General features: G+C 40.6%; 1 protein-coding gene across 2 annotated transcripts in view; it reads left to right on the top strand.

The window, feature by feature from the left end:
- Positions 1-26318, top strand: part of LOC117326109 — a 44357-nt gene that overhangs the window by 6664 nt on the left and 11375 nt on the right. Inside the window, exon 1 of one of the 2 annotated variants that reach the window (XM_033882741.1) lies at positions 9175-9653. The exons of the other annotated variant lie outside the window; for it this stretch is intronic. Coding sequence (XP_033738632.1) covers positions 9642-9653 — 12 coding nt within the window. The 5' untranslated portion in view covers positions 9175-9641. Of the gene's footprint in view, positions 1-9174; positions 9654-26318 lie in introns of those variants that run through there. 2 annotated transcript variants of the gene reach the window in all.

Raw genomic sequence — 26318 nt, 5'->3', positions numbered from 1 at the left:
AAGTCTTAAAATAGGACAGATTCAGGAATTACGTTTTATTGATAAAAGTAGTATGGACAAGTTGTTAAAGTAAAAATCTTATTGTCCTGTGGACGTTTTTGCTGTATATCTGGTCTCGTGTTCTGTGACATATTTTGCTGTGTATCTGGCCCGTGTCCTGTGACATATTTCGCTGTATATCTGGCCCGTGTTCTGTGACATATTTTGCTTTATATCTGGTCCTGTGACATATTTTGCTGTATATCTGGCCCGTGTTCTGTGACATATTTTGCTGTATATCTGGTCCTGTGACATATTTTGCTGTATATCTGGTCACGTGTCCTGTGACATATTTTGCTGTATATCTGGCCCGTGTCCTGTGACATATTTCGCTGTATATCTGGCCCGTGTCCTGTGACAAGTTATGCTGTATATTTGGTTATGTGACATATTTTGCTGTATATCTGGTCACGTGTCCTGTGACATATTTCGCTGTATATCTGGCCCGTGTCCTGTGACGTATATTTTGCTGTATATCTAGTCCCGTGTCCTGTGACATATTTTGCTGTATATCTGGCCCGTGTCCTGTGACATATTATGCTGTATATCTGGCCCGTGTCCTGTGACATATTATGCTGTATATCTGGCCCGTGTCCTGTGACAAGTTATGCTGTATATTTGGTTATGTGACATATTTTGCTGTGTATCTGGCCCGTGTCCTGTGACATATTTTGCTGTATATCTGGCCCGTGTCCTGTGACATATTTTGCTGTATATCTGGCCCGTGTCCTGTGACATATTTTGCTGTATATCTGGCCCGTGTCTTGTGACAAGTTATGCTGTGTATCTGGCCCGTGTCCTGTGACGTATTTTGCTGTGTATCTGGTCTTGTGACATATTTTGCTGTATGTCTGATTCTGTGACATATTTTGCTGTATATCTGGCCAGTGTCCTGTGGCAAATTTTGATGTATATCTGGTCCTGTGACACATTTTGCTGTATATCTGGTCGTTGGACATATTATGCTGTATATCTGGTCCTGTGACATATTTTGCTGTATATCAGGCCCGTGTCCTGTGACATATTTCGCTGTATATCTGGTCACGTGTCCTGTGACATATTTTGCTGTATATATGGCCCGTGTCCTGTGACATATTTTGCTGTATATCTGGCCCGTGTCCTGTGGCAAATTATGCTGTATATCTGGTCCTGTGACACATTTTGCTGTATATCTGGTCATGGGACATATTTTGCTGTATAGCTGACCCCGGATTAATTGAGTATTGTTTTGCGGTCTGGTCTGACAAGATGTCGTTAGACTAGTCGACAAAAAGCTTGGACCAACGCGGTGTGGCATAATACTTACACCGACTACGGTTCAATGATAACTCAATCGGGCGTCTGTAGTAGGGACAGTGGTGTCCTCTGTCGCATTAAAATTGATTCATGTGTCAAACATTTAGAATTCTGTCAATGATGGTGTACTGCTTGCTGGACAAACAGTGTTCAGAAAGGATATATATATATCTTGTGCGTGCTGCTCTGTTGTTTGGTAGGACGACGAGATGAATGTTTCACATCAACATCCAATTAGGGTAGAGAACGGCTCCCAGTTATTTTAACGAGGTTTTCTCCTGCTATTGTATTTTATGTTCACATTCTTGATACACAAAGTTAGTATTGTCTATAACGTCAATATCAGAATTAAAAAAAACGGATTATAAAGTTTGTCCGTAAAATTCACTTGGTAGGGTTAAATTTGACAATTGTTTATAGAGAAATTGATCTTTATCAACTGCAAATTAAAAAAAACAACTTCCAATAACCAGGGCCTAACCAGCCGAGGGGTAAGTTCCTGTGTGGATATCGAGTCAACACGCCCTCTATCAATTTTAATGAGATGTCTTTGTATACTTTTATTTGTGTGTACGAGTGTTGGGTAACTAACCAGCATTCCGCACACAACACAATACATTTAGAACAATACCAGACTATTAAAACAGATATGTGTAGTGTAATATTTCATTGTAACAATAAAGGAAAAGCTAGTATAATGAGTAGGATTTCACTGTCTCTTATGTAGAGTATCTAATGACCGTTGTCATTTACCTGGTACCAGGTAACTAAGACTACACCAGATAGACAGGCACAATAAACCCGTCAAATGGTCATCTCATGGAATGTGTTTCAGCAGTATATTTCTGAGTCGGATATTCACGGAAGAATATAGGTAAGTAGCGGGTACATCCCATTTTGGAATTAGTTTATAAACGTGACTTTCGTTGGCCTCGAAGTTTATCTTGGAGCGGTCAGTTTCACAATGTTTCTAGGATGTGAGGTTGTGTAAATCATAAAGCCTGTCTACAAGCCTACTGTCCTTGTTTGGCCCTGTTAGAATGACGTGTTCTTCAGTTGGCTAGTGTTCTTTATATACAATGACACGATTTATTCACAACTCAGTATTCTATCGGATGACAGATCAATCCATGCCGTTAACCAATATAGATATGAAGCTGGTGTTTTATTTTCTATTCCAAGATTCGTTCAAACCTTACACATTTCCCTACATTTGACATGGGGCATTGTTTACTGTATGTGGTCCTCAAAGCTGTTTAGCTGATAGGAGACTAATAGAATCTTTCCCTGCTTTTGGATGTGACAGAGAAATCTAAACCCAAGGGCGAATTCATGAATGTCCAACCCGAGCTAGCCGAATGAATGCTTATTTTTCTCCCACCACTTTAAATATCCCATTGGTGATCGAGGTCTGTTTGTAAACATCCTCATTTGTAGAAGTAGTCATCACAGCCCCAAAAATCGCAATACAGTGTCATTACATAAGAAAACACAGGACGAAAATTAATTCACAATATTTATTCAAACATACACTAAAATAAGGTATCAGTGATACTTTTATGATTTTAACAACAGTACATCTTGTCATTTTATAAAACTTTGTGTCTCTAACGCATAGTTAACATTAAATAACAACGCGGGCACTATAGTGACGTCATTCAAAAACATAGCTCACAGTACTTCTGGTTCAGAAGGTAAGCGCGTGAAATCTGTCATACCCTTGGGGTTGGCAGAATAATATTTCACAGATACAGATATTCTATTAAAGTCTCACCTTTACATTAAAACATTGCTATACATAGATATGGAAAATCACATAAAATGTCATCACGAAAGCCACTCTAAAAGAGTTATGTGAGAGACTATAGATATTTAAGAAATAAGAAAAAGTTGTGTTCAGTAACATCAATAAAAACTAAACATCAATTTAAAAATATCAGTTTCCAGAAAGTAAAACATTAAATTTCCCTAGGTGATTTACATCTTAACCTGGAGATAAACCGGTGAACTGTGGGAAAAAAGGAAATCAATCGTGATGTTTTTCCTTTTATTTTGGTATATTAACACTTCCTGTTGTTGTGATGCCTTTTATTTTGGTATATTGACACTTCCTGTTGTTGTGATGCCTTTTATTTTGGTATATTGACACTTCCTGTTGTTGTGATGCCTTTTATTTTGGTATATTGACACTTCCTGTTGTTGGGATGCCTTTTATTTTGGTATATTGACACTTCCTGTTGTTGTGATGCCTTTTATTTTGGTATATTGACACTTCCTGTTGTTGTGATGCCTTTTATTTTGGTATATTGACACTTCCTGTTGTTGGGATGCCTTTTATTTGGTATATTGACACTTCCTGTTGTTGTGATGCCTTTTATTTTGGTATATTGACACTTCCTGTTGTTGGGTTGCTATTTATCAAGGTATAGTAACAGTTCTTGTCTATTTTTTTGTAGTCTTAGTTCTTGTCTTTTGGTTTAATTTCCTTTACACAGACACTGTATATGTACAATTTCCTACAGACACTGTATATGTACAATTTCCTTTATAAAGACACTGTATATGTACAATTTCCTTTATAAAGACACTGTATATGTACAATTTCCTTTATAAAGACACTGTATATGTACAATTTCCTTTATAAAGACACTGTATATGTACAATTTCCTTTATAAAGACACTGTATATGTACAATTTCCTTTATAAAGACACAGTATATGTACAATTTCCTTTATAAAGACACAGTATATGTACAATTTCCTTTATAAAGACACAGTATATGTACAATTGCCTTTATAAAGACACTGTATATGTACAATTTCCTTTATAAAGACTACTGTATAGTACGAATTGCCTTATAAAGACACTGTATAGGTACAATTCCTTTATGAAAGACACTGTACTAATGTACAATTTCCTTATAAAGAACACCTGTAATATGTAACAGTTCGCTTGTATAAAGCACACGGTATATGTTACAAATTTCCTTTATAAAGACACTGTATATGTACAATTTCCTTATAAAGACACTTTATATGTACAATTTCCTACGACACTGTATTGTACAATTTCCTCAGACACTGTATATGTCAATTTCCTTTATAAAGACCGTATATTACAATTGTCCTTTATAAAGACGGTAATGTACATTTCCTCTTTATAAAGACACTGTTATGTACAATTTCCCTTATAAGACACAGTTATGTACATTTCCTTTATAAAGACACTGTATATGTACAATTTCCTTTATAAAGACACTGTATATGTACAATTTCCTTTATAAAGACACTGTATATGTACAATTTCCTTTATAAAGACACAGTATATGTACAATTTCCTTTATAAAGACACTGTATATGTACAATTTCCTTTATAAAGACACTGTATATGTATGATTTCCTTTATACAGACACTGTATATGTACAATTGCCTTTATAAAGACACTGTATATGTACAATTGCCTTTATAAAGACACTGTATATGTACAATTTCCTTTATAAAGACACTGTATATGTACAATTTCCTTTATAAAGACACTGTATATGTACAATTTCCTTTATAAAGACACTGTATATGTACAATTTCCTTTATAAAGACACTGTATATGTACAATTTCCTTTATAAAGACACTGTATATGTATGCTGAAGTTGATGAAACATACCTTAGACACTACCTCTCTTACTAAATGCGGTTTTCCGCTATAACAAAATTTATCTTACTACTGATGGCGATAGATTATCGTGTATTTATCAGTAACCTATCTATGACGGAAACCATTCATAACTATTAGACCAGGGTTGACCGTCAGGTTATGTCGGACAGTTGCCCCACATTCTGTCAGAATGAATTATATATATAGCACGTGAAAAATGTGTACGATAGATTCGAATCACGAATATCTCCTGTCCGTATCTCTTATGGACATGGTTTGTCCACATGGTTGGACAGTGAAATGAATAGTGTCATGTAGTTTTACTTATTAAACACAAAATGGATGGACAATGGGATTAGTAGTTTTATGTAGATTGGCCTATCAAACACGGCAATGGGATCGTGTTTGTTTACAATCATTTGGGATTAACTTCCAGTGTCGATACATTCATCAAGCCTTTTCCGTAACCCATCTTACCCGAGATCTTACTATCATATATCTCCTGTCTGACAAGATCTCGACTAAATTTCAGTCAAGTCTTGGTCGTTCTACAGAAAGATTAATTGTCATTTATTTGGATTGATATGGAAAGCGCGGCTGTCAAATCGTACTGTACCATTGTTAGCGTAATTACTAAACGTATTTTATCATTGAAAGTTCAATTGGCCCGTCTTATCGTACTACTGAAGTAGAACAGTCGACAAACCTTGTACTGAAGAGGTCTACGGAAACTGTCAAATTTTATCCTGTCACAGAAAAAGGCAATTATCAAATTTCATACTTTTGAAAATGTAATTACCATTCTGTGGATAAGAAGAGAAATGGCTCTGTGAAATTATCGTGTCACTCACATGAATATCGTCATAATGAGATACAATCAGAAATCACCATGTTGTGTGTTTTCTAGATAAGACATGAACAAATTACGAAGGGAGACAACAATCACACTTTATAGAACTTCATGCACATAAATAACAATGAAAATAAAGGAGGAATGAAGACAGTGTTAGGACCGCCCTTTGATTCTGTCTCGTGTACTCCACCACCTAATCGCCTAGCGGAGAAGCACCATTACAGAATGTCATAAACGATTTTTTTTGCTAGGTTATTTTGTGTGATGGGGCTATAGAGGTTTGGACGAGGAAAGACAATTGTTTATCTTCCCTCGTTATTTGTATCTATAAATCAAACATCCAATCAATAACGAATGCCTTATATATCACGTGTCTATGAATACTGACGTTCATCAGAACAAAGTTTTTATGATATATACATTTGTATCTATATAACATATACATTTGTATCTATATAACATATACATTTGTATCTATATAATATATACATTTGTATCTATATAATATATACATTTGTATCTATATAACATATACATTTGTATCTATATAACATATACATTTGTATCTATATAACATATACATTTGTATCTATATAATATATACATTTGTATCTATATAACATATACATTTGTATCTATATAATATATACATTTGTATCTACATAAATTATACCGAATCTATGAGTACCATTGATTGACCTCACTCTGTCGTAAATAGTCCGACTCTCCCAGTGTACAGCGCCATCAACTACCGGTATTGTGTTCCGTTGTTTCAGTGTGACAGCGAGTGTAGATTCAGTCCATCAATAATGCACCTCGTGTTAGCTGTAAACCGTTTGTTAATGTTTCGTGTTTGTATCAGCTTCAGTATGATATGACACACCTGCCTTACATTACCAGTGCTGTTAATACTTTCCTAAGCGCCTACTAGTATTGTCCCATCCTCAAAATACGGTGATAGGAGAGAGAAAACGCAACGAATAGAGCAGAACTCAAATTCCGGAATTCCGAACTCTAGACGGACACTATAACCATTTGAGCTTCCTGACCAGCTCTGTCCAGTCCAGTCCTACTTGAGCTTCCTGACCAGCTCTGTCCAGTCCAGTCCTACTTGAGCTTCCTGACCAGCTCTGTCCAGTCCAGTCCTACTTGAGCTTCCTGACCAGCGCTGTCCAGTCCAGTCCTACTTGAGCTTCCTGACCAGCTCTGTCCAGTCCAGTCCTACTTGAGCTTCCTGACCAGCGCTGTCCAGTCCAGTCCTACTTGAGCTTCCTGACCAGCTCTGTCCAGTCCAGTCCTACTTGAGCTTCCTGACCAGCGCTGTCCAGTCCAGTCCTACTTGAGCTTCCTGACCAGCTCTGTCCAGTCCAGTCCTACTTGAGCTTCCTGACCAGCGCTGTCCAGTCCAGTCCTACTTGAGCTTCCTGACCAGCTCTGTCCAGTCCAGTCCTACTTGAGCTTCCTGACCAGCTCTGTCCAGTCCAGTCCTACTTGAGCTTCCTGACCAGCTCTGTCCAGTCCAGTCCTACATCACAATCAACACATATCATACAACATTACTTTGAGTTAAAATGTGAGGTCACTCTAAATTGAGTGACTTTAGAATGTGATAGCTAAATCCGTGGGATTTCACACTATGGAGTTAACACAGAGTTCCATAAACCTTTAACATAGTCGTATATACTACTAACAATATATCTTTTGTGAAGCTTAAATGTCGATATATTAGTGTATACCTATCAATGGCGAGCATGATGTATGGCGCTAGCCAAAGTTGATGTAAATAATTACCTCGATAGGTAGAGCTCCTTTTATCAAACTTCAGAGATTGATTCTAACGTAATTAAAGAGAGTCGTTAGGAACTCTGGTCCGGGAATCAATGTGTGGTGTGGATTAATATTTATTACAGATTAAATTATAAATAACAGTGGCCTTGAAAACCATTTTTCAGACCCGTGGTCTTTTTGGTGTGGAACCAATAGGTAGACACGCATCATTTACAGTAGGGTATAACGACATGGATCTGTCCGGGTGTGGGCAATCGAACGTTACAGGACCAAGCAGGAGTCAACACATCAAATTAACAAACACAGCCAGTGTTAGATAAATCCTTACAGAACAGAGCTGACCGGAAACCCGGTCCATACCGACGCAATTTACTTCTGTTTTAGATGCGACATGTGTCCGAAAGAGACAATACATATTTAATATGATACTCAACAGTACACATCTGAAAATGAGAAAGACTTGTCACCGGGTACCCAGGGTTGATCAACTATGCTTCGCTTTTTATCACTCGTGGATCAACTCAGTGAAAAATCCTAATTTCAATGACGTCACTCTGTAAAAAGAAACCAGTCAACATAACCCCTTAAGAACTTAAACTCTTCAGTTTAAAGGGTAATTATTTATAAGTGCTTGGTGCAATATGACTCAATATGACAAGAAGTCCTACAGTTCTTTAGTGTTTTAAACGAGTATAACCACGTACGGCAATGTATCCGGGAATGTATTTTGTGCGTCAAACAACTTGGCGGTGTTCACATGAAATGCGTGATAACCGATTCCAAACACCTAGGACTATTGATTGATAGGAAAACAGTAATATTCTGCTGAAACGGTATAAACCATATTTGATATCAAATATCTGAAACACGTTTTCGAGATCACTTCCTAGCACTGTTGGTGATATGCAGCTTCGATAAGACGTATGTTACCTTCAATCTGATTGGCTGAAATCCCGATAGGAAAATGTGACGGAGCCAATGAAATAGCCTCTATTGAAACGAATTTCCCCTTAGTTAACCCACGGGTGATAAGTGTAGCGTAGCGTAGTCCAATCAACCGTGGGTATCCGATGATGACATACCCATTGGTTTATATAAAATTTTGTTTCAATCATAACCTATTTCTCTAGATCTTATTGATTATCGGGAGCCTATTTTTCAGACTGTCTGTATCTGTTTGTTCTAGTCTCACAGCTAGGCGTGTTCTATTGGCATTGTCACTTTCTATACAGCGCTCCGAACTTTGGCACTTCCGGTTTGTATGACCATCTACTCCGAGTATCCCAGTCTACCCATCTTGCTGCCGTTTATTTGATTGGCTGTGGAGCTATTATTTGCGTATTGACGACCTGTGTTGACTGATGGAACTTACGACTGCTCACTATGTGTGCAGCACTTTTTCCTTTTAATATCTACCTACATTTGCAGAGAGGATATATATAAACCATGTATGTCGTCTCGCACCATTACTTCACACCAGCACGTTCTCATTAAATGGTGTGATTTCCTTCAAATGGGGCAGATACTAATTGATATAATTGACCAACTCTTTAATCATGTCAATCGATTATATCGACATTACGAGAAAAATAAATACAGCTCCCGACGATGGCCAATGTAGGATTTTGTAAGTGGCCTTATTTCGTGATGGCAACGGGTGGATCGATACCGTGAGTATTGGGGAGCTGCTAGTCTGATATACAACACTCCTGTCGAGCAGTCGTGGGGTAGACGGTCGGGTATTACGTCGAGTCAGATTACCGTGCTTTAAAAAGAAAGTAGACTGACACGAGGTTTTGTTATTTGAGACATATACCCCTGATTGTCTTGTGATCGGATATAAGTTCCATACAGGTGAGCCATATAGTAGACCGTGGCTCGGAGATGTACCACGCTGGGTACAAATACCCACACAGATCTGATCCTAACATTTAACATATAGATTGGACATGAAACCGTAGTGGTGAGCGGATCATTGATTAACAAGGCTGGAACTCCACTGCGGAACAACCATGGAAATTAAGGTATTGACACTATCATTCTCCTACCATTTAGAATTCACTGATATTCTGTATTTAGGATTTTATAAAATGTAGTGTTGCTAGGATAACATGTCATTGTGTATTCGTTTCCAGGTTCGTCTAAATTTTATTTGATTCAAACAGCTCAATCATACTGCCATATAATTCCTCTTTATACTCTACACTCGTCGTTTATGGATTGTTTTCATACCAACTTTAACACGCGTTAATATCTAAATAAGACAGAATGTCTCTATTATAAACACACTCAAGACACAATGCAGTCAGTTTAAAAACCCTTTTAGCTTCTTAACGTTAAGTTTCTGGTTTTCCTGTGGGCCTATACCACAGAGTAACCAAGTGTCTAGTTATTGGGGGAAGTGTCCGGATTACCGCGACTGATTAACCTAAGTCTCACATCAAATCACCGGAGTAACGTGTGCGTGTTCGAGGAAGTGTCCGGATTACCGCTACTGTCGTATTAAGATACGTTATTTATAGATTAACCTTAGTCTCACGTCAAATCACCGGAGTAACGTGCGAGTGTTCGGTTCTGCTTATTAATCTGACACCCTAAGTTGGTGTCATGTTGTCCCAAATCACATTTTCATGTAGTTTTAAGAAATTATAATTGAAACATGACACATTTTATGATGATGCGTGCAATAACAATACCAAGCGCAATACCGGAGCGATAGGTTGGTAATATTGCTCTGCCGTTTTAAGGATAACTGTCCTCCGTTAACAGGCCTTACTCTTTATTAATCTGATAAACAGTCATTCCTCCATTCCATCCATCTAGAACTGATGATGTGAACTGACAGCATGATTTTCTAAAGATAGAATATAATATCTTATTTTTGATTTCTTTTACGATAACTACAAAGTAATGGACTAACGGAATCCCAATAAAACAGATCCGGAAAAACGCCAGTAGTTACAAACAGTCCGGAGTGTTGGAATTCTCTATCAATTATGATTGATTTTGCACAGTATTTGATATAGCCTGTTGTGGTTACAGGGAATAAACAGTCTGAAATAGAAAAGAGAAAATAAGAAAATAAAATATTATATAACGTCGACGGGGAAGTAATTACAATTACTCTTCACGGCCGTCGTTTATATATAATTAAAACTGTTGAATTGAATTAGCGTTTGATGTGCATACGTCGATGTAAGCAGATCAAAGCCTGACCGCCCGACAAGTAATTATTCCCACAACCAAAGTCAGTACCTCTAATGTTAATATAGCACAATTATATACCAGATGACTTTTAACTGAAATCTGTTGCAACTTGTTATTGTGTTTGCTGGTGTTTACTAGAATCAATCTATGTGCTTGTTGGAAGGAAAATTAAACCTGTATTCGCCAGCGTAGATCTAATAGGACACGAGCGACATAGTATGGGTTCAAATTATTCACTCATTGACTATCACAAAGATTTAATTACAAAATTTATCAACGCAGGAACGGCCTTTAAAGATTTTTATTTCTTCGATACGATCTCATTTCAACCAGCTGATATCTTATCGGTGTTAAATCATAAAGTTGATTCATGTTTGTACGTGATAATTATTTCTGGCTCTAAATACAGCATGGCAACTTTGTATATGTGCACGTGATTAAATTATGTTATCATTAATATTGGATAAATTGAATACATTATTACAGTTCTGATGTTTAATTACGGAGATATATTCACATGGTGTAAATGATGAGCATGATTTAAATCATTTGTAAATCTAAATATTATCAAATATATTTCAAAACTTTAAGTTAATACAATTATGTGGAGAACTTCCATGTTAAGAGATAACCTCAAAATACTGAAGGAACTCACATGTCATAGTCTAACGGTACTCACATGTCACGGTATCAAGGTACTCACATGTCACGGTATCAAGGTACTCACATGTCATGGTATCAAGGTACTCACATGTCACGGTATCAAGGTACTCCCATGTCATGGTATCAAGGTACTCACATGTCATTGTCTCAAGGTACTCACATGTCATGGTATCAAGGTACTCCCATGTCATGGTATCAAGGTACTCACATGTCATGGTCTCAAGGTACCCACATGTCATGGTATCAAGGTACTCCCATGTCATGGTATCAAGATACTCACATGTCATGGTATCAAGGTACCCACATGTCATGGTATCAAGGTACTCCCATGTCATGGTATCAAGGTACTCACATGTCAAGGTCTCAAGGTACTCACATGTCATGGTATCAAGGTACTCACATCTCTTGGTATCAAGGTACTCACATGTCATGGTATCAAGATACTCAAATGTCATGGTATCAAGGTACTCACATGTCATGGTATCAAGGTACTCACATGTCATGGTATCAAGGTACTCACATGTCTTGGTCTCAAGGTACTCACATGTCTTGGTATCAAGGTACTCACATGTCATGGTATCAAGGTACTCACATGTCATGGTCTCAAGGTACTCACATGTCAAGGTCTCAAGGTACCCACATGTCATGGTATCAAGGTACCCACATGTCTTGGTCTCAAGGTACTCACATGTCATGGTCTCAAGGTACTCACATGTCATGGTATCAAGGTACTCACATGTCATGGTATCAAGGTACTCACATGTCATGGTATCAAGGTACTCACATGTCATGGTATCAAGGTACTCACATGTCATGGTATCAAGGTACTCACATGTCATGGTATCAAGGTACTCAAGTGTCATGGTATCAAGGTACTCACATGTCATGGTATCAAGGTACTCACATGTCATGGTATCAAGGTACTCACATGTCTTGGTCTCAAGGTACTCACATGTCATGGTCTCAAGGTACCCACATGTCATGGTATCAAGGTACTTACATGTGATGGTATCAAGGTACTCACATGTGATGGTATCAAGGTACTCACATGTCATGGTATCAAGGTACTCACATGTCACGGTATCAAGGTACTCACATGTCACGGTATCAAGGTACTCACATGTCACGGTATCAAGGTACTCACATGTCACGGTATCAAGGTACTCACATGTCACGGTATCAAGGTACTCACATGTCACGGTATCAAGGTACTCACATGTCACGGTATCAAGGTACTCACATGTCACGGTATCAAGGTACTCACATGTCACGGTATCAAGGTACTCACATGTCACGGTATCAAGGTACTCACATGTCACGGTATCAAGGTACTCACATGTCACGGTATCAAGGTACTCACATGTCATGGTATCAAGGTACTCACATGTCACGGTATCAAGGCACTCACATGTCACGGTATCAAGGCACTCACATGTCAAGGTCTCAAGGTACTCACATGTCACGGTATCAAGGTACTCACATGTCACGGTATCAAGGTACTCACATGTCATGGTATCAAGGTACTCACATGTCGTAGTCTGAAGGTACCCACATGTCGTTGTCTCAGGATTATTAATAGCATAGCGTCAAACAGAGGGATTCATGACTTTGGTACGGGAACAGGACGAACAGCCCTCCCGATCATGTCGAACGCTCAGCTCATTTAGTCAAAATTAAGGTTGTGTCTAGGGAGACTGCAGGGAGAAAAATGCCCTACCTAGAGGGCAGACCTAATGTCATGATAATTATAAAAAGTAGACACGCTTGTAGTTTGGTGACTCTGTATCTTATTGTTCATGTTTTTTTTTTTGTTTTTTTTTACATATTTTTGTTATTTCAATTGCCTTTGTAATCATAAAAGTGCAATGTAGCATTGAACTGACTTTGCAGAAGATATGGATTAGTATAGCACGCGCAAGCGAGTTGCCCGTCGCGTGCAGTATGATACGAACGTGTTGTATTGATACTAACAAAGGTTAGTTGCTATGAGTAAATGTCCTTGTATAAACATTAACACACACCTGTCTGTAATTGAGGACAGGTGATTCCCACGACGACACTGTGTACCGACAGACAATAAATCCGGTCAATCACTTAGGGGTGTGTTTGGTTAGGGTGTGGGTATGGTTAGGGAGTGTGTTTGGTTAGCGTGTGGGTATGGTTAGGGAGTGTGTATGGTTAGGGAGTGTATGGTAAGGGGCTGTGTATGGTTAGGGAGTGTGTATGGTTATGGAGCGTGTATGGTTAGGGAGTGTGTATGGTTATGGAGCGTGTATGGTTAGCGTGTGTGTTTAGTTAGTTAGGGAGTGTGTATGGTTAGGGAGTGTGTATGGTTTGGGAGTGTGTATGGTTTGGGAATGTGTATGGTTAGGGAGTGTGTATGGTTAGGGAGTGTGTATGGTTTGGGAATGTGTATGGTTATGGAGTGTGTATGGTCAGGGAGTGTGTATGGTTAGGGAGTGTGTATGGTTAGGGAGTGTGTATGGTTAGGGAGTGTGTATGGTTAGGGAGTGTGTATGGTTAGGGAGGTTGTATGGTTAGGGGTGTGTATGGTTAGAGAGTGTGTATGGTTAGGGGTGTGTATGGTTAGGGAGCGTGTATGGTTAGGGAGGTTGTATGGTTAGGGGTGTGTATGGTTAGAGAGTGTGTATGGTTAGGGGTGTGTATGGTTAGGGAGCGTGTGTGGTTAGGGAGTGTGTATGGTTAGAGAGTGTGTATGGTCAGGGAGTGTGTATGGTTAGGGAGTGTGTATGGTTAGGGAGGTTGTATGGTTAGGGGTGTGTATGGTTAGAGAGTGTGTATGGTTAGAGAGTGTGTATGGTTAGGGAGTGTGTATGGTTAGGGAGTGTGTATGGTTAGGGAGGTTGTATGGTTAGGGAGTGTATGGTTAGGGAGTGTGTATGGTTAGGAAGTGTGTATGGTTAGGGAGTGTGTATGGTTTGGGAATGTGTATGGTTATGGAGTGTGTATGGTCAGGGAGTGTGTATGGTTAGGGAGTGTGTATGGTTAGGGAGTGTGTATGGTAAGGGAGGTTGTATGGTTAGGGGTGTGTATGGTTAGAGAGTGTGTATGGTTAGGGGTGTGTATGGTTAGGGAGCGTGTATGGTTAGGGAGGTTGTATGGTTAGGGGTGTGTATGGTTAGAGAGTGTGTATGGTTAGGGGTGTGTATGGTTAGGGAGCGTGTATGGTTAGGGAGTGTGTATGGTTAGAGAGTGTGTATGGTCAGGGAGTGTGTATGGTTAGGGAGTGTGCATGGTTAGGGATGTTGTATGGTTAGGGGTGTGTATGGTTAGAGAGTGTGTATGGTTAGAGAGTGTGTATGGTTAGGGAGTGTGTATGGTTAGGGAGTGTGTATGGTTAGGGGTGTGTATGGTTAGAGAGTGTGTATGGTTAGGGGTGTGTATGGTTAGGGAGCGTGTATGGTTAGGGAGTGTGTATGGTTAGGGAGTGTGTATGGTTAGGGAGTGTGTATGGTTAGGGAGTGTGTATGGTTAGGGAGGTTGTATGGTTAGGGGTGTGTATGGTTAGAGAGTGTGTATGGTTAGGGGTGTGTATGGTTAGGGAGCGTGTATGGTTAGGGAGTGTGTATGGTTAGAGAGTGTGTATGGTTAGGGGTGTGTATGGTTAGCTAGCGTGTATGGTTAGGGAGCGTATATGGTTAGGGAGTGTGTATGGTTAGAGAGTGTGTATGGTTAGGGGTGTGTATGGTTAGCTAGCGTGTATGGTTAGGGAGTGTGTATGGTTAGAGAGTGTGTATGGTCAGGGAGTGTGTATGGTTAGGGAGGTTGTATGGTTAGGGGTGTGTATGGTTAGAGAGTGTGTATGGTTAGAGAGTGTGTATGGTTAGGGAGTGTGTATGGTTAGGGAGTGTGTATGGTTAGGGGTGTGTATGGTTAGAGAGTGTGTATGGTTAGGGGTGTGTATGGTTAGGGAGCGTGTATGGTTAGGGAGTGTGTATGGTTAGGGAGTGTGTATGGTTAGGGAGTGTGTATGGTTAGGGAGGTTGTATGGTTAGGGGTGTGTATGGTTAGAGAGTGTGTATGGTTAGGGGTGTGTATGGTTAGGGAGCGTGTATGGTTAGGGAGTGTGTATGGTTAGAGAGTGTGTATGGTTAGGGGTGTGTATGGTTAGCTAGCGTGTATGGTTAGGGAGCGTATATGGTTAGGGAGTGTGTATGGTTAGAGAGTGTGTATGGTTAGGGGTGTGTATGGTTAGCTAGCGTGTATGGTTAGGGGGTGTGTATGGTTAGAGAGTGTATATGGTTAGCTAGTGTGTATGGTTAGGGGGTGTATGGTTACTAGGGAGCGTGTATTGTTAGGGGTATGTATTGTTAGGGGGTGTATAGTTACTAGGGGGCGTGTATGGTTACTAGAGAGCGTGTACTGAAGCAGCGTTTGGCCGAGTTGGGAACGATTATTTTAATAGCATTTTAAGAATGAACATGTATGTCGGCAACAACGCAATGTATTGGTGCCTTTTTATTTTATTGGGTGTCTATATCAGAATATTCACTATACCAACTAGCTAGAGCTGGGATTATTCCTTCCGTCGCATTTAAAGCTACTTGGTGATGTGTTGGTATGGTATGGTTACTTGGTCAGGCCTAACGAGGTTTGTGAACTGGGAATAATGGTAATTATATTTGAAAATCTAGAATGATATGGTCAGATCTGCCTCCCGTATAAATGTCATATAGTATATGGTATGGAAACAATCTCCTCTCCATGGTTCACATGGTTCACAGCCGTTGCGTGTTTGATAGCCATCGCTTTCATCGTGGCAGCAGGCGAGTGAACTTGTTAAATAAATGTCCACTTAATGACATTTTAGAAGTGTACACTCATGAAATATTCCTATTCGTAATAATTTACTAATTGTAGAATGCCGTGATTTCAAATCGGTATCGATATCAATAGGAATTTTTGTAGTGAAACCCTGTTTGCATCAATCGCCGTGAGTGATGGAAGTTGTGATCAATCTATCGAACAAATAACGAACAATCCCTCGCCAATGTATGTAGGCAGCAGTTGTATTGGACTAACGGGACAATGTATGTAGGCAGTAGTTGTACTGGACTAACGGGACAATGTATGTAGGCAGTAGTTGTACTGGACTAACGGGACAATGTATGTAGGCAGTAGTTGTACTGGACTAACGGGACAATGTATGTAGGCAGTAGTTGTACTGGACTAACGGGACAATGTATGTAGGCAGTAGTTGTACTGGACTAACGGGACAATGTATGTTGGTAGTACTTGTACTGGACTAACGTGACAATGTATGTAGGCAGTAGTTGTACTGGACTAACGGGACAATGTATGTAGGCAGTAGTTGTACTGGACTAACGGGACAATATATGTAGGCAGTAGTTGTACTGGACTAACGGGACAATGTATGTAGGCAGGAGTTGTACTGGACTAACGGGACAATGTATGTAGGCAGTAGTTGTACTGGACTAACGGGACAGTGTATGTAGACAGTAGTTGTACTGGACTAACGGGACAATGTATGTAGGCAGTAGTTGTATTGGACTAACGGGACAATGTATGTAGGCAGTAGTTGTACTGGACTAACGGGACAATGTATGTAGGCAGTAGTTGTACTGGACTAACGGGACAATGTATGTAGACAGTAGTTGTATTGGACTAACGGGACAATGTATGTAGGCAGTAGTTGTACTGGACTAACGTGACAATGTATGTAGGCAGTAGTTGTACTGGACTAACGGAACAATGTATGTAGGCAGTAGTTGTATTGGACTAACGGGACAATGTATGTAGGCAGTAGTTGTACTGGACTAACGGGACAATGTATGTAGGCAGTAGTTGTACTGGACTAACGGGACAATGTATGTAGACAGTAGTTGTACTGGACTAACGGGACAATGTATGTAGGCAGTAGTTGTACTGGACTAACGTGACAATGAATGTAGGCAGTAGTTGTACTGGACTAACGTGACAATGTATGTTGGCAGTAGTTGTATTGGACTAACGGGACAATGTATGTAGGCAGTAGTTGTACTGGACTAACGGGACAATGTATGTAGGCAGTAGTTGTACTGGACTAACGGGACAATGTATGTAGGCAGTAGTTGTATTGGACTAACGGGACAGTGTATGTAGGTAGTACTTGTACTGGACTAACGGGACAATATATGTAGGCAGTAGTTGTACTGGACTAACGGGACAATGTATGTAGGCAGTAGTTGTACTGGACTAACGGGACATTGTATGTAGGCAGTAGTTGTACTGGACAAACGGGACAATGTATGTAGGCAGTAGTTGTACTGGACTAAATTAAAGGGACATTGTATGTAGTCAGTAGTTGTACTGGACTAACGTGACAATGTATGTAGGCAGTAGTTGTACTGGACTAACGGGACAATGTATGTAGGCAGTAGTTGTACTGGACTAACGTGACAATGTATGTAGGCAGTAGTTGTACTGGACTAACGTGACAATGAATGTAGGCAGTAGTTGTACTGGACTAACGGGACATTGTATGTAGGCAGTAGTTGTACTGGACAAACGGGACAATGTATGTAGGCAGTAGTTGTACTGGACTAAATTAAAGGGACATTGTATGTAGTCAGTAGTTGTACTGGACTAACGTGACAATGTATGTAGGCAGTAGTTGTACTGGACTAACGGGACAATGTATGTAGGCAGTAGTTGTACTGGACTAACGGGACATTGTATGTAGGCAGTAGTTGTACTGGACAAACGGGACAATGTATGTAGGCAGTAGTTGTACTGGACTAAAATAAAGGGACATTGTATGTAGTCAGTAGTTGTACTGGACTAACGTGACAATGTATGTAGGCAGTAGTTGTACTGGACTAACGGGACAATGTATGTAGGCAGTAGTTGTACTGGACTAACGTGACAATGTATGTAGGCAGTAGTTGTACTGGACTAACGTGACAATGTATGTAGGCAGTAGTTGTATTGGACTAACGGGACAATGTATGTAGGCAGTAGTTGTACTGGACTAACGGGACAATGTATGTAGACAGTAGTTGTACTGGACTAACGGGACAATGTATGTAGGCAGTAGTTGTATTAGACTAACGGGACAATGTATGTAGGCAGTAGTTGTACTGGACTAACGGGACAATGTATGTAGACAGTAGTTGTACTGGACTAACGGGACAATGTATGTAGGCAGTAGTTGTACTGGACTGACGGGACAATGTATGTAGGCAGGAGTTGTACTGGACTAACGGGACAATGTATCTAGGCAGTAGTTGTACTGGACTAACGGGACACTGTATGTAGGCAGTAGTTGTACTGGACTAACGGGACAATGTATGTAGGCAGTAGTTGTACTGGACTAACGGGACAATGTATGTAGGCAGTAGTTGTACTGGACTAACGGGACAATGTATGTAGGCAGTAGTTGTATTAGACTAACGGGACAATGTATGTAGGCAGTAGTTGTACTGGACTAACGGGACAATGTATGTAGGCAGTAGTTGTATTAGACTAACGGGACAATGTATGTAGGCAGTAGTTGTACTGGACTAACGGGACAATGTATGTAGGCAGTAGTTGTATTAGACTAACGGGACAATGTATGTAGGCAGTAGTTGTACTGGACTAACGGGACAATGTATGTAGACAGTAGTTGTATTAGACTAACGGGACAATGTATGTAGGCAGTAGTTGTACTGGACTGACGGGACAATGTATGTAGGCAGGAGTTGTACTGGACTAACGGGACAATGTATGTAGGCAGTAGTTGTACTGGACTAACGGGACAATGTATGTAGGCAGTAGTTGTACTGGACTAACGGGACAATGTATGTAGACAGTAGTTGTACTGGACTAACGGGACAATGTATGTAGGCAGTAGTTGTACTGGACTAACGGGACAATGTATGTAGGCAGTAGTTGTACTGGACTAACGGGACAATGTATGTAGGCAGTAGTTGTACTGGACTAACGGGACAATGTATGTAGGCAGGAGTTGTACTGGACTAACGTGACAATGTATGTAGGCAGTAGTTGTACTGGACTAACGTGACAATGTATGTAGGCAGTAGTTGTACTGGACTAACGGGACAATGTATGTAGACAGTAGTTGTACTGGACTAACGGGACAATGTATGTAGACAGTAGTTGTACTGGACTAACGGGACAATGTATCTAGGCAGTAGTTGTACTGGACTAACGGGACACTGTATGTAGGCAGTAGTTGTATTGGACTAACGGGACAATGTATGTAGGCAGTAGTTGTACTGGACTAACGGGACAATGTATGTAGACAGTAGTTGTACTGGACTAACGGGACAATGTATGTAGGCAGTAGTTTTACTTGACTAACGGGACAGTGTATGTAGGCAGTAGTTGTACTGGACTAACGGGACAGTGTATGTAGGCAGTAGTTGTACTGGACTAACGGGACAATGTATGTAGGCAGTAGTTTTACTTGACTAACGGGACAATGTATGTAGACAGTAGTTGTACTGGACTAACGGGACAGTGTATGTAGGCAGTAGTTGTACTGGACTAACGGGACAATGTATGTAGGCAGTAGTTGTACTGGACTAACGGGACAATGTATGTAGGCAGTAGTTGTACTGGACTAACGGGACAATGTATGTAGGCAGTAGTTGTACTGGACTAACGTGACAATGTATGTAGGCAGTAGTTGTACTGGACTAACGGGACAATGTATGTAGGCAGTAGTTGTACTGGACTAACGTGACAATGTATGTAGGCAGAAGTTGTACTGGACTAACGGGACAATGTATGTAGGCAGGAGTTGTACTGGACTAACGGGACAATGTATGTAGGCAGGAGTTGTACTGGACTAACGGGACAATGTATGTAGACAGTAGTTGTACTGGACTAACGGGACAATGTATGTAGACAGTAGTTGTACTGGACTAACGGGACAATGTATGTAGGCAGTAGTTGTACTGGACTAACGGGACAATGTATGTAGGCAGTAGTTGTACTGGACTAACGGGACAATGTATGTAGACAGTAGTTGTACTGGACTAACGGGACAGTGTATGTAGGCAGTAGTTGTACTGGACTAACGGGACAATGTATGTAGGCAGTAGTTGTACTGGACTAACGGGACAATGTATGTAGACAGTAGTTGTACTGGACTAACGGGACAATGTATGTAGACAGTAGTTGTACTGGACTAACGGGACAATGTATGTAGACAGTAGTTGTACTGGACTAACGGGACAATGTATGTAGGCAGTAGTTGTACTGGACTAACGGGACAATGTATGTAGACAGTAGTTGTACTGGACTAACGGGACAATGTATGTAGACAGTAGTTGTACTGGACTAACGGGACAGTGTATGTAGGCAGTAGTTGTACTGGACTAACGGGACAATGTATGTAGACAGTAGTTGTACTGGACTAACGGGACAATGTATGTAGACAGTAGTTGTACTGGACTGACGGGACAATGTATGTAGACAGTAGTTGTACTGGACTAACGGGACAATGTATGTAGGCAGTAGTTGTACTGGACTAACGGGACAATGTATGTAGACAGTAGTTGTACTGGACTAACGGGACAATGTATGTAGACAGTAGTTGTATTGGACTAACGGGACAGTGTATGTAGGTAGTAGTTTTACTTGACTAACGGGACAATGTATGTAGACAGTAGTTGTACTGGACTAACGGGACAATGTATGTAGACAGTAGTTGTATTGGACTAACGGGACAGTGTATGTAGGTAGTAGTTTTACTTGACTAACGTGACAATGTATGTAGACAGCAGTTGTACTGGACTAACGGGACAATGTATGTAGGCAGTAGTTGTACTGGACTAACGGGACAATGTATGTAGACAGTAGTTGTACTGGACTAACGGGACAATGTATGTAGACAGTAGTTGTATTGGACTAACGGGACAGTGTATGTAGGTAGTAGTTTTACTTGACTAACGTGACAATGTATGTAGACAGCAGTTGTACTGGACTAACGGGACAATGTATGTAGGCAGTAGTTGTACTGGACTAACGGGACAATGTATGTAGACAGTAGTTGTACTGGACTAACGGGACAATGTATGTAGACAGTAGTTGTATTGGACTAACGGGACAGTGTATGTAGGTAGTAGTTTTACTTGACTAACGGGACAATGTATGTAGACAGTAGTTGTACTGGACTAACGGGACAATGTATGTAGACAGTAGTTGTATTGGACTAACGGGACAGTGTATGTAGGTAGTAGTTTTACTTGACTAACGTGACAATGTATGTAGACAGCAGTTGTACTGGACTAACGGGACAATGTATGTAGGCAGTAGTTGTACTGGACTGACGGGACAATGTATGTAGACAGTAGTTGTACTGGACTAACGGGACAATGTATGTAGGCAGTAGTTGTACTGGACTAACGGGACAATGTATGTAGACAGTAGTTGTACTGGACTAACGGGACAATGTATGTAGACAGTAGTTGTATTGGACTAACGGGACAGTGTATGTAGGTAGTAGTTTTACTTGACTAACGGGACAATGTATGTAGACAGTAGTTGTACTGGACTAACGGGACAATGTATGTAGACAGTAGTTGTATTGGACTAACGGGACAGTGTATGTAGGTAGTAGTTTTACTTGACTAACGTGACAATGTATGTAGACAGCAGTTGTACTGGACTAACGGGACAATGTATGTAGGCAGTAGTTGTACTGGACTAACGGGACAATGTATGTAGACAGTAGTTGTACTGGACTAACGGGACAATGTATGTAGACAGTAGTTGTATTGGACTAACGGGACAGTGTATGTAGGTAGTAGTTTTACTTGACTAACGTGACAATGTATGTAGACAGCAGTTGTACTGGACTAACGGGACAATGTATGTAGGCAGTAGTTGTACTGGACTAACGGGACAATGTATGTAGACAGTAGTTGTACTGGACTAACGGGACAATGTATGTAGACAGTAGTTGTATTGGACTAACGGGACAGTGTATGTAGGTAGTAGTTTTACTTGACTAACGGGACAATGTATGTAGACAGTAGTTGTACTGGACTAACGGGACAATGTATGTAGACAGTAGTTGTATTGGACTAACGGGACAGTGTATGTAGGTAGTAGTTTTACTTGACTAACGTGACAATGTATGTAGACAGCAGTTGTACTGGACTAACGGGACAATGTATGTAGGCAGTAGTTGTACTGGACTAACGGGACAGTGTATGTAGGCAGTAGTTGTACTGGACTGACGGGACATTGTATGTAGACAGTAGTTGTACTGGACTAACGGGACAGTGTATGTAGGCAGTAGTTGTACTGGACTAACGGGACAATGTATGTAGACAGTAGTTGTACTGGACTAACGGGACAATGTATGTAGGCAGTAGTTGTACTAGACTAACGGGACAATGTATGTAGGCAGTAGTTGTACTGGACTAACGGGACAATGTATGTAGACAGTAGTTGTACTGGACTAACGGGACAATGTATGTAGACAGTAGTTGTACTGGACTAACGGGACAATGTATGTAGGCAGTAGTTGTACTGGACTAACGGGACATTGTATGTAGACAGTAGTTGTACTGGACTAACGGGACAATGTATGTAGGCAGTAGTTGTACTGGACTAACGGGACAATGTATGTAGGCAGTAGTTGTACTGGACTAACGGGACAATGTGTGTAGGCAGTAGTTGTACTGGACTAACGGGACAGTGTATGTAGACAGTAGTTGTACTGGACTAACGGGACAATGTATGTAGACAGTAGTTGTACTGGACTAACGGGACAATGTATGTAGGCAGTAGTTGTACTGGACTAACGGGACAATGTATGTAGGCAGTAGTTGTACTGGACTAACGGGACAATGTGTGTAGGCAGTAGTTGTACTGGACTAACGGGACAATGTATGGAGGCAGTAGTTGTACTGGACTAACGGGACAATGTATGTAGGCAGTAGTTGTACTGGACTGACGGGACATTGTATGTAGGCAGTAGTTGTACTGGACTAACGGGACAATGTATGTAGACAGTAGTTGTACTGGACTAACGGGACAATGTATGTAGGCAGTAGTTGTACTGGACTAACGGGACAATGTATGTAGGCAGTAGTTGTACTGGACTAACGGGACAATGTATGTAGGCAGGAGTTGTACTGGACTAACGGGACAATGTATGTAGGCAGTAGTTGTACTGGACTAACGGGACAATGTATGTAGGCAGTAGTTGTACTGGACTAAAGGGACAATGTATGTAGGCAGGAGTTGTACTGGACTAACGGGACAATGTATGTAGACAGTAGTTGTACTGGACTAACGGGACAATGCATGTAGACAGTAGTTGTACTGGATTAACGGGACAATGTATGTAGGCAGTAGTTGTACTGGAGTAACGGGACAATGTATGTAGGCAGTAGTTGTACTGGATTAACGTGACAATGTATGTAGGCAGTAGTTGTACTGGACTAACGGGACAATGTATGTAGGCAGGAGTTGTACTGGACTAACGGGACAATGTATGTAGGCAGTAGTTGTACTGGACTAACGTGACAATGTATGTAGACAGCAGTTGTACTGGACTAACGGGACAATGTATGTAGGCAGTAGTTGTACTGGACTAACGTGACAATGTATGTAGGCAGTAGTTGTACTGGACTAATGGGACAATGTATGTAGGCAGTAGTTGTACTGGACTAACGGGACAATGTATGTAGACAGTAGTTGTACTGGACTAACGGGACAATGTATGTAGGCAGTAGTTGTACTGGACTAACGGGACAATGTATGTAGACAGTAGTTGTACTGGACTAACGGGACAATGTATGTAGGCAGTAGTTGTACTGGACTAACGGGACAATATATGTGGGTAGTACTTGTACTGGACTAACGTGACAATGTATGTAGGCAGTAGTTGTACTGGACTAACGGGACAATGTATGTAGGCAGTAGTTGTACTGGATTAACGGGACAATGTAGCAGAGTGGTAATAGATAAGTATCCTTACAGCACAGAACCACAAGTTGTATGGGTACAACAGACTAACTAAGAACCCTCCCTTCCCCTACAACCGAATATAACAGAGATCTCCCACCGTTTTAAAGCAGCATGAATAGCAAACGGACAGCCTAGATCTCAGTGGACTGGGTTCGATTCCAGGTAGAGGAACACTACCGTTTATTTTTTGTCACAAGACAAGAACTCTGACGTGGAATAAACCATTATAAAATATATGTCGTATGTATCAAACTAATCTGGCTACCAGTAGATGATTAAAACCAGGCTAGTATACATTTAATAGGCGGTGTACCTTGGGAATACTATTGACGGGTTTGCAGTGTGTTGACACTGGTATATTTGTTCAGTTAATTTATCTTCAATATTTAAATAGCTGTTGGATTTGAAGATATTAATTTAAATTTTCACGAGTGTATATATTTGCTTAGAAGATAAGAGTTATTTCTCAGCTTTTTAAATTCCACCTATTAACTTGTATACAGCATTAAACATCGAATCGGGGGCTTGTTTGGAGTTCAATCGGTTAATACTGTATGTCTGATATAGGGCTGTACTTGTATGTATCCTATACTGTCTCACACAGGACTGTATTGTATGTATCCTGTACTGTCTCACACAGGGCTGTATTGTATGTATCCTGTACTGTCTCACACAGGGCTGTATTGTATGTATCCTATACTGTCTCAAACAGGGCTGTATTGTATGTATCCTGTACTGTCTCACACAGGGCTGTATTGTATGTATCCTGTACTGTCTCACACAGGGCTGTATTGTATGTATCCTGTACTGTCTCACACAGGGCTGTATTGTATGTATCCTATACTGTCTCACACAGGACTGTATTGTATGTATCCTGTACTGTCTCACACAGGGCTGTATTGTATGTATCCTGTACTGTCTCACACAGGGCTGTATTGTATGTATCCTGTACTGTCTCACACAGGGCTGTATTGTATGTATCCTGTACTGTCTCACACAGGGCTGTATTGTATGTATCCTGTACTGTCTCACACAGGGCTGTATTGTATGTATCCTGTACTGTCTCACACAGGGCTGTATTGTATGTAACCTGTACTGTCTCACACAGGGCTGTATTGTATGTATCCTGTACTGTCTCACACAGGGCTGTATTGTATGTATCCTATACTGTCTCACACAGGACTGTATTGTATGTATCCTGTACTGTCTCACACAGGGCTGTATTGTATGTATCCTGTACTGTCTCACACAGGGCTGTATTGTATGTATCCTGTACTGTCTCACACAGGGCTGTATTGTATGTATCCAGTACTGTCTCACACAGGGCTGTATTGTATGTATCCTGTATTGTCTCACACAGGGCTGTATTGTATGTATCCTGTACTGTCTCACACAGGGCTGTATTGTATGTATCCTGTACTGTCTCACACAGGGCTGTATTGTATGTATCCTGTACTGTCTCACACAGGACTGTATTGTATGTATCCTGTACTGTCTCACACAGGGCTGTATTGTATGTATCCTTTACTGTCTCACACAGGGCTGTATTGTATGTATCCTGTACTGTCTCACACAGGGCTGTATTGTATGTATCCTGTACTGTCTCACACAGGGCTGTATTGTATGTATCCTGTACTGTCTCACACAGGGCTGTATTGTATATATCCTGTACTGTCTCACACAGGGCTGTATTGTATGTATCCTGAACTGTCTCACACAGGACTGTATTGTATGTATCCTGTATTGTCTCACACAGGGCTGTATTGTATGTATCCTGTACTGTCTCACACAGGGCTGTATTGTATGTATCCTGTACTGTCTCACACAGGACTGTATTGTATGTATCCTGTACTGTCTCACACATG

Source organism: Pecten maximus, chromosome 1 (genome assembly GCF_902652985.1).
Source record: "Pecten maximus chromosome 1, xPecMax1.1, whole genome shotgun sequence".
In the NCBI taxonomy this organism is placed as follows: Eukaryota; Metazoa; Mollusca; class Bivalvia; order Pectinida; family Pectinidae; genus Pecten; species Pecten maximus.
Note: the sequence above shows the minus strand (reverse complement) of the source record. Positions and strands in the feature narration are given on the sequence as shown.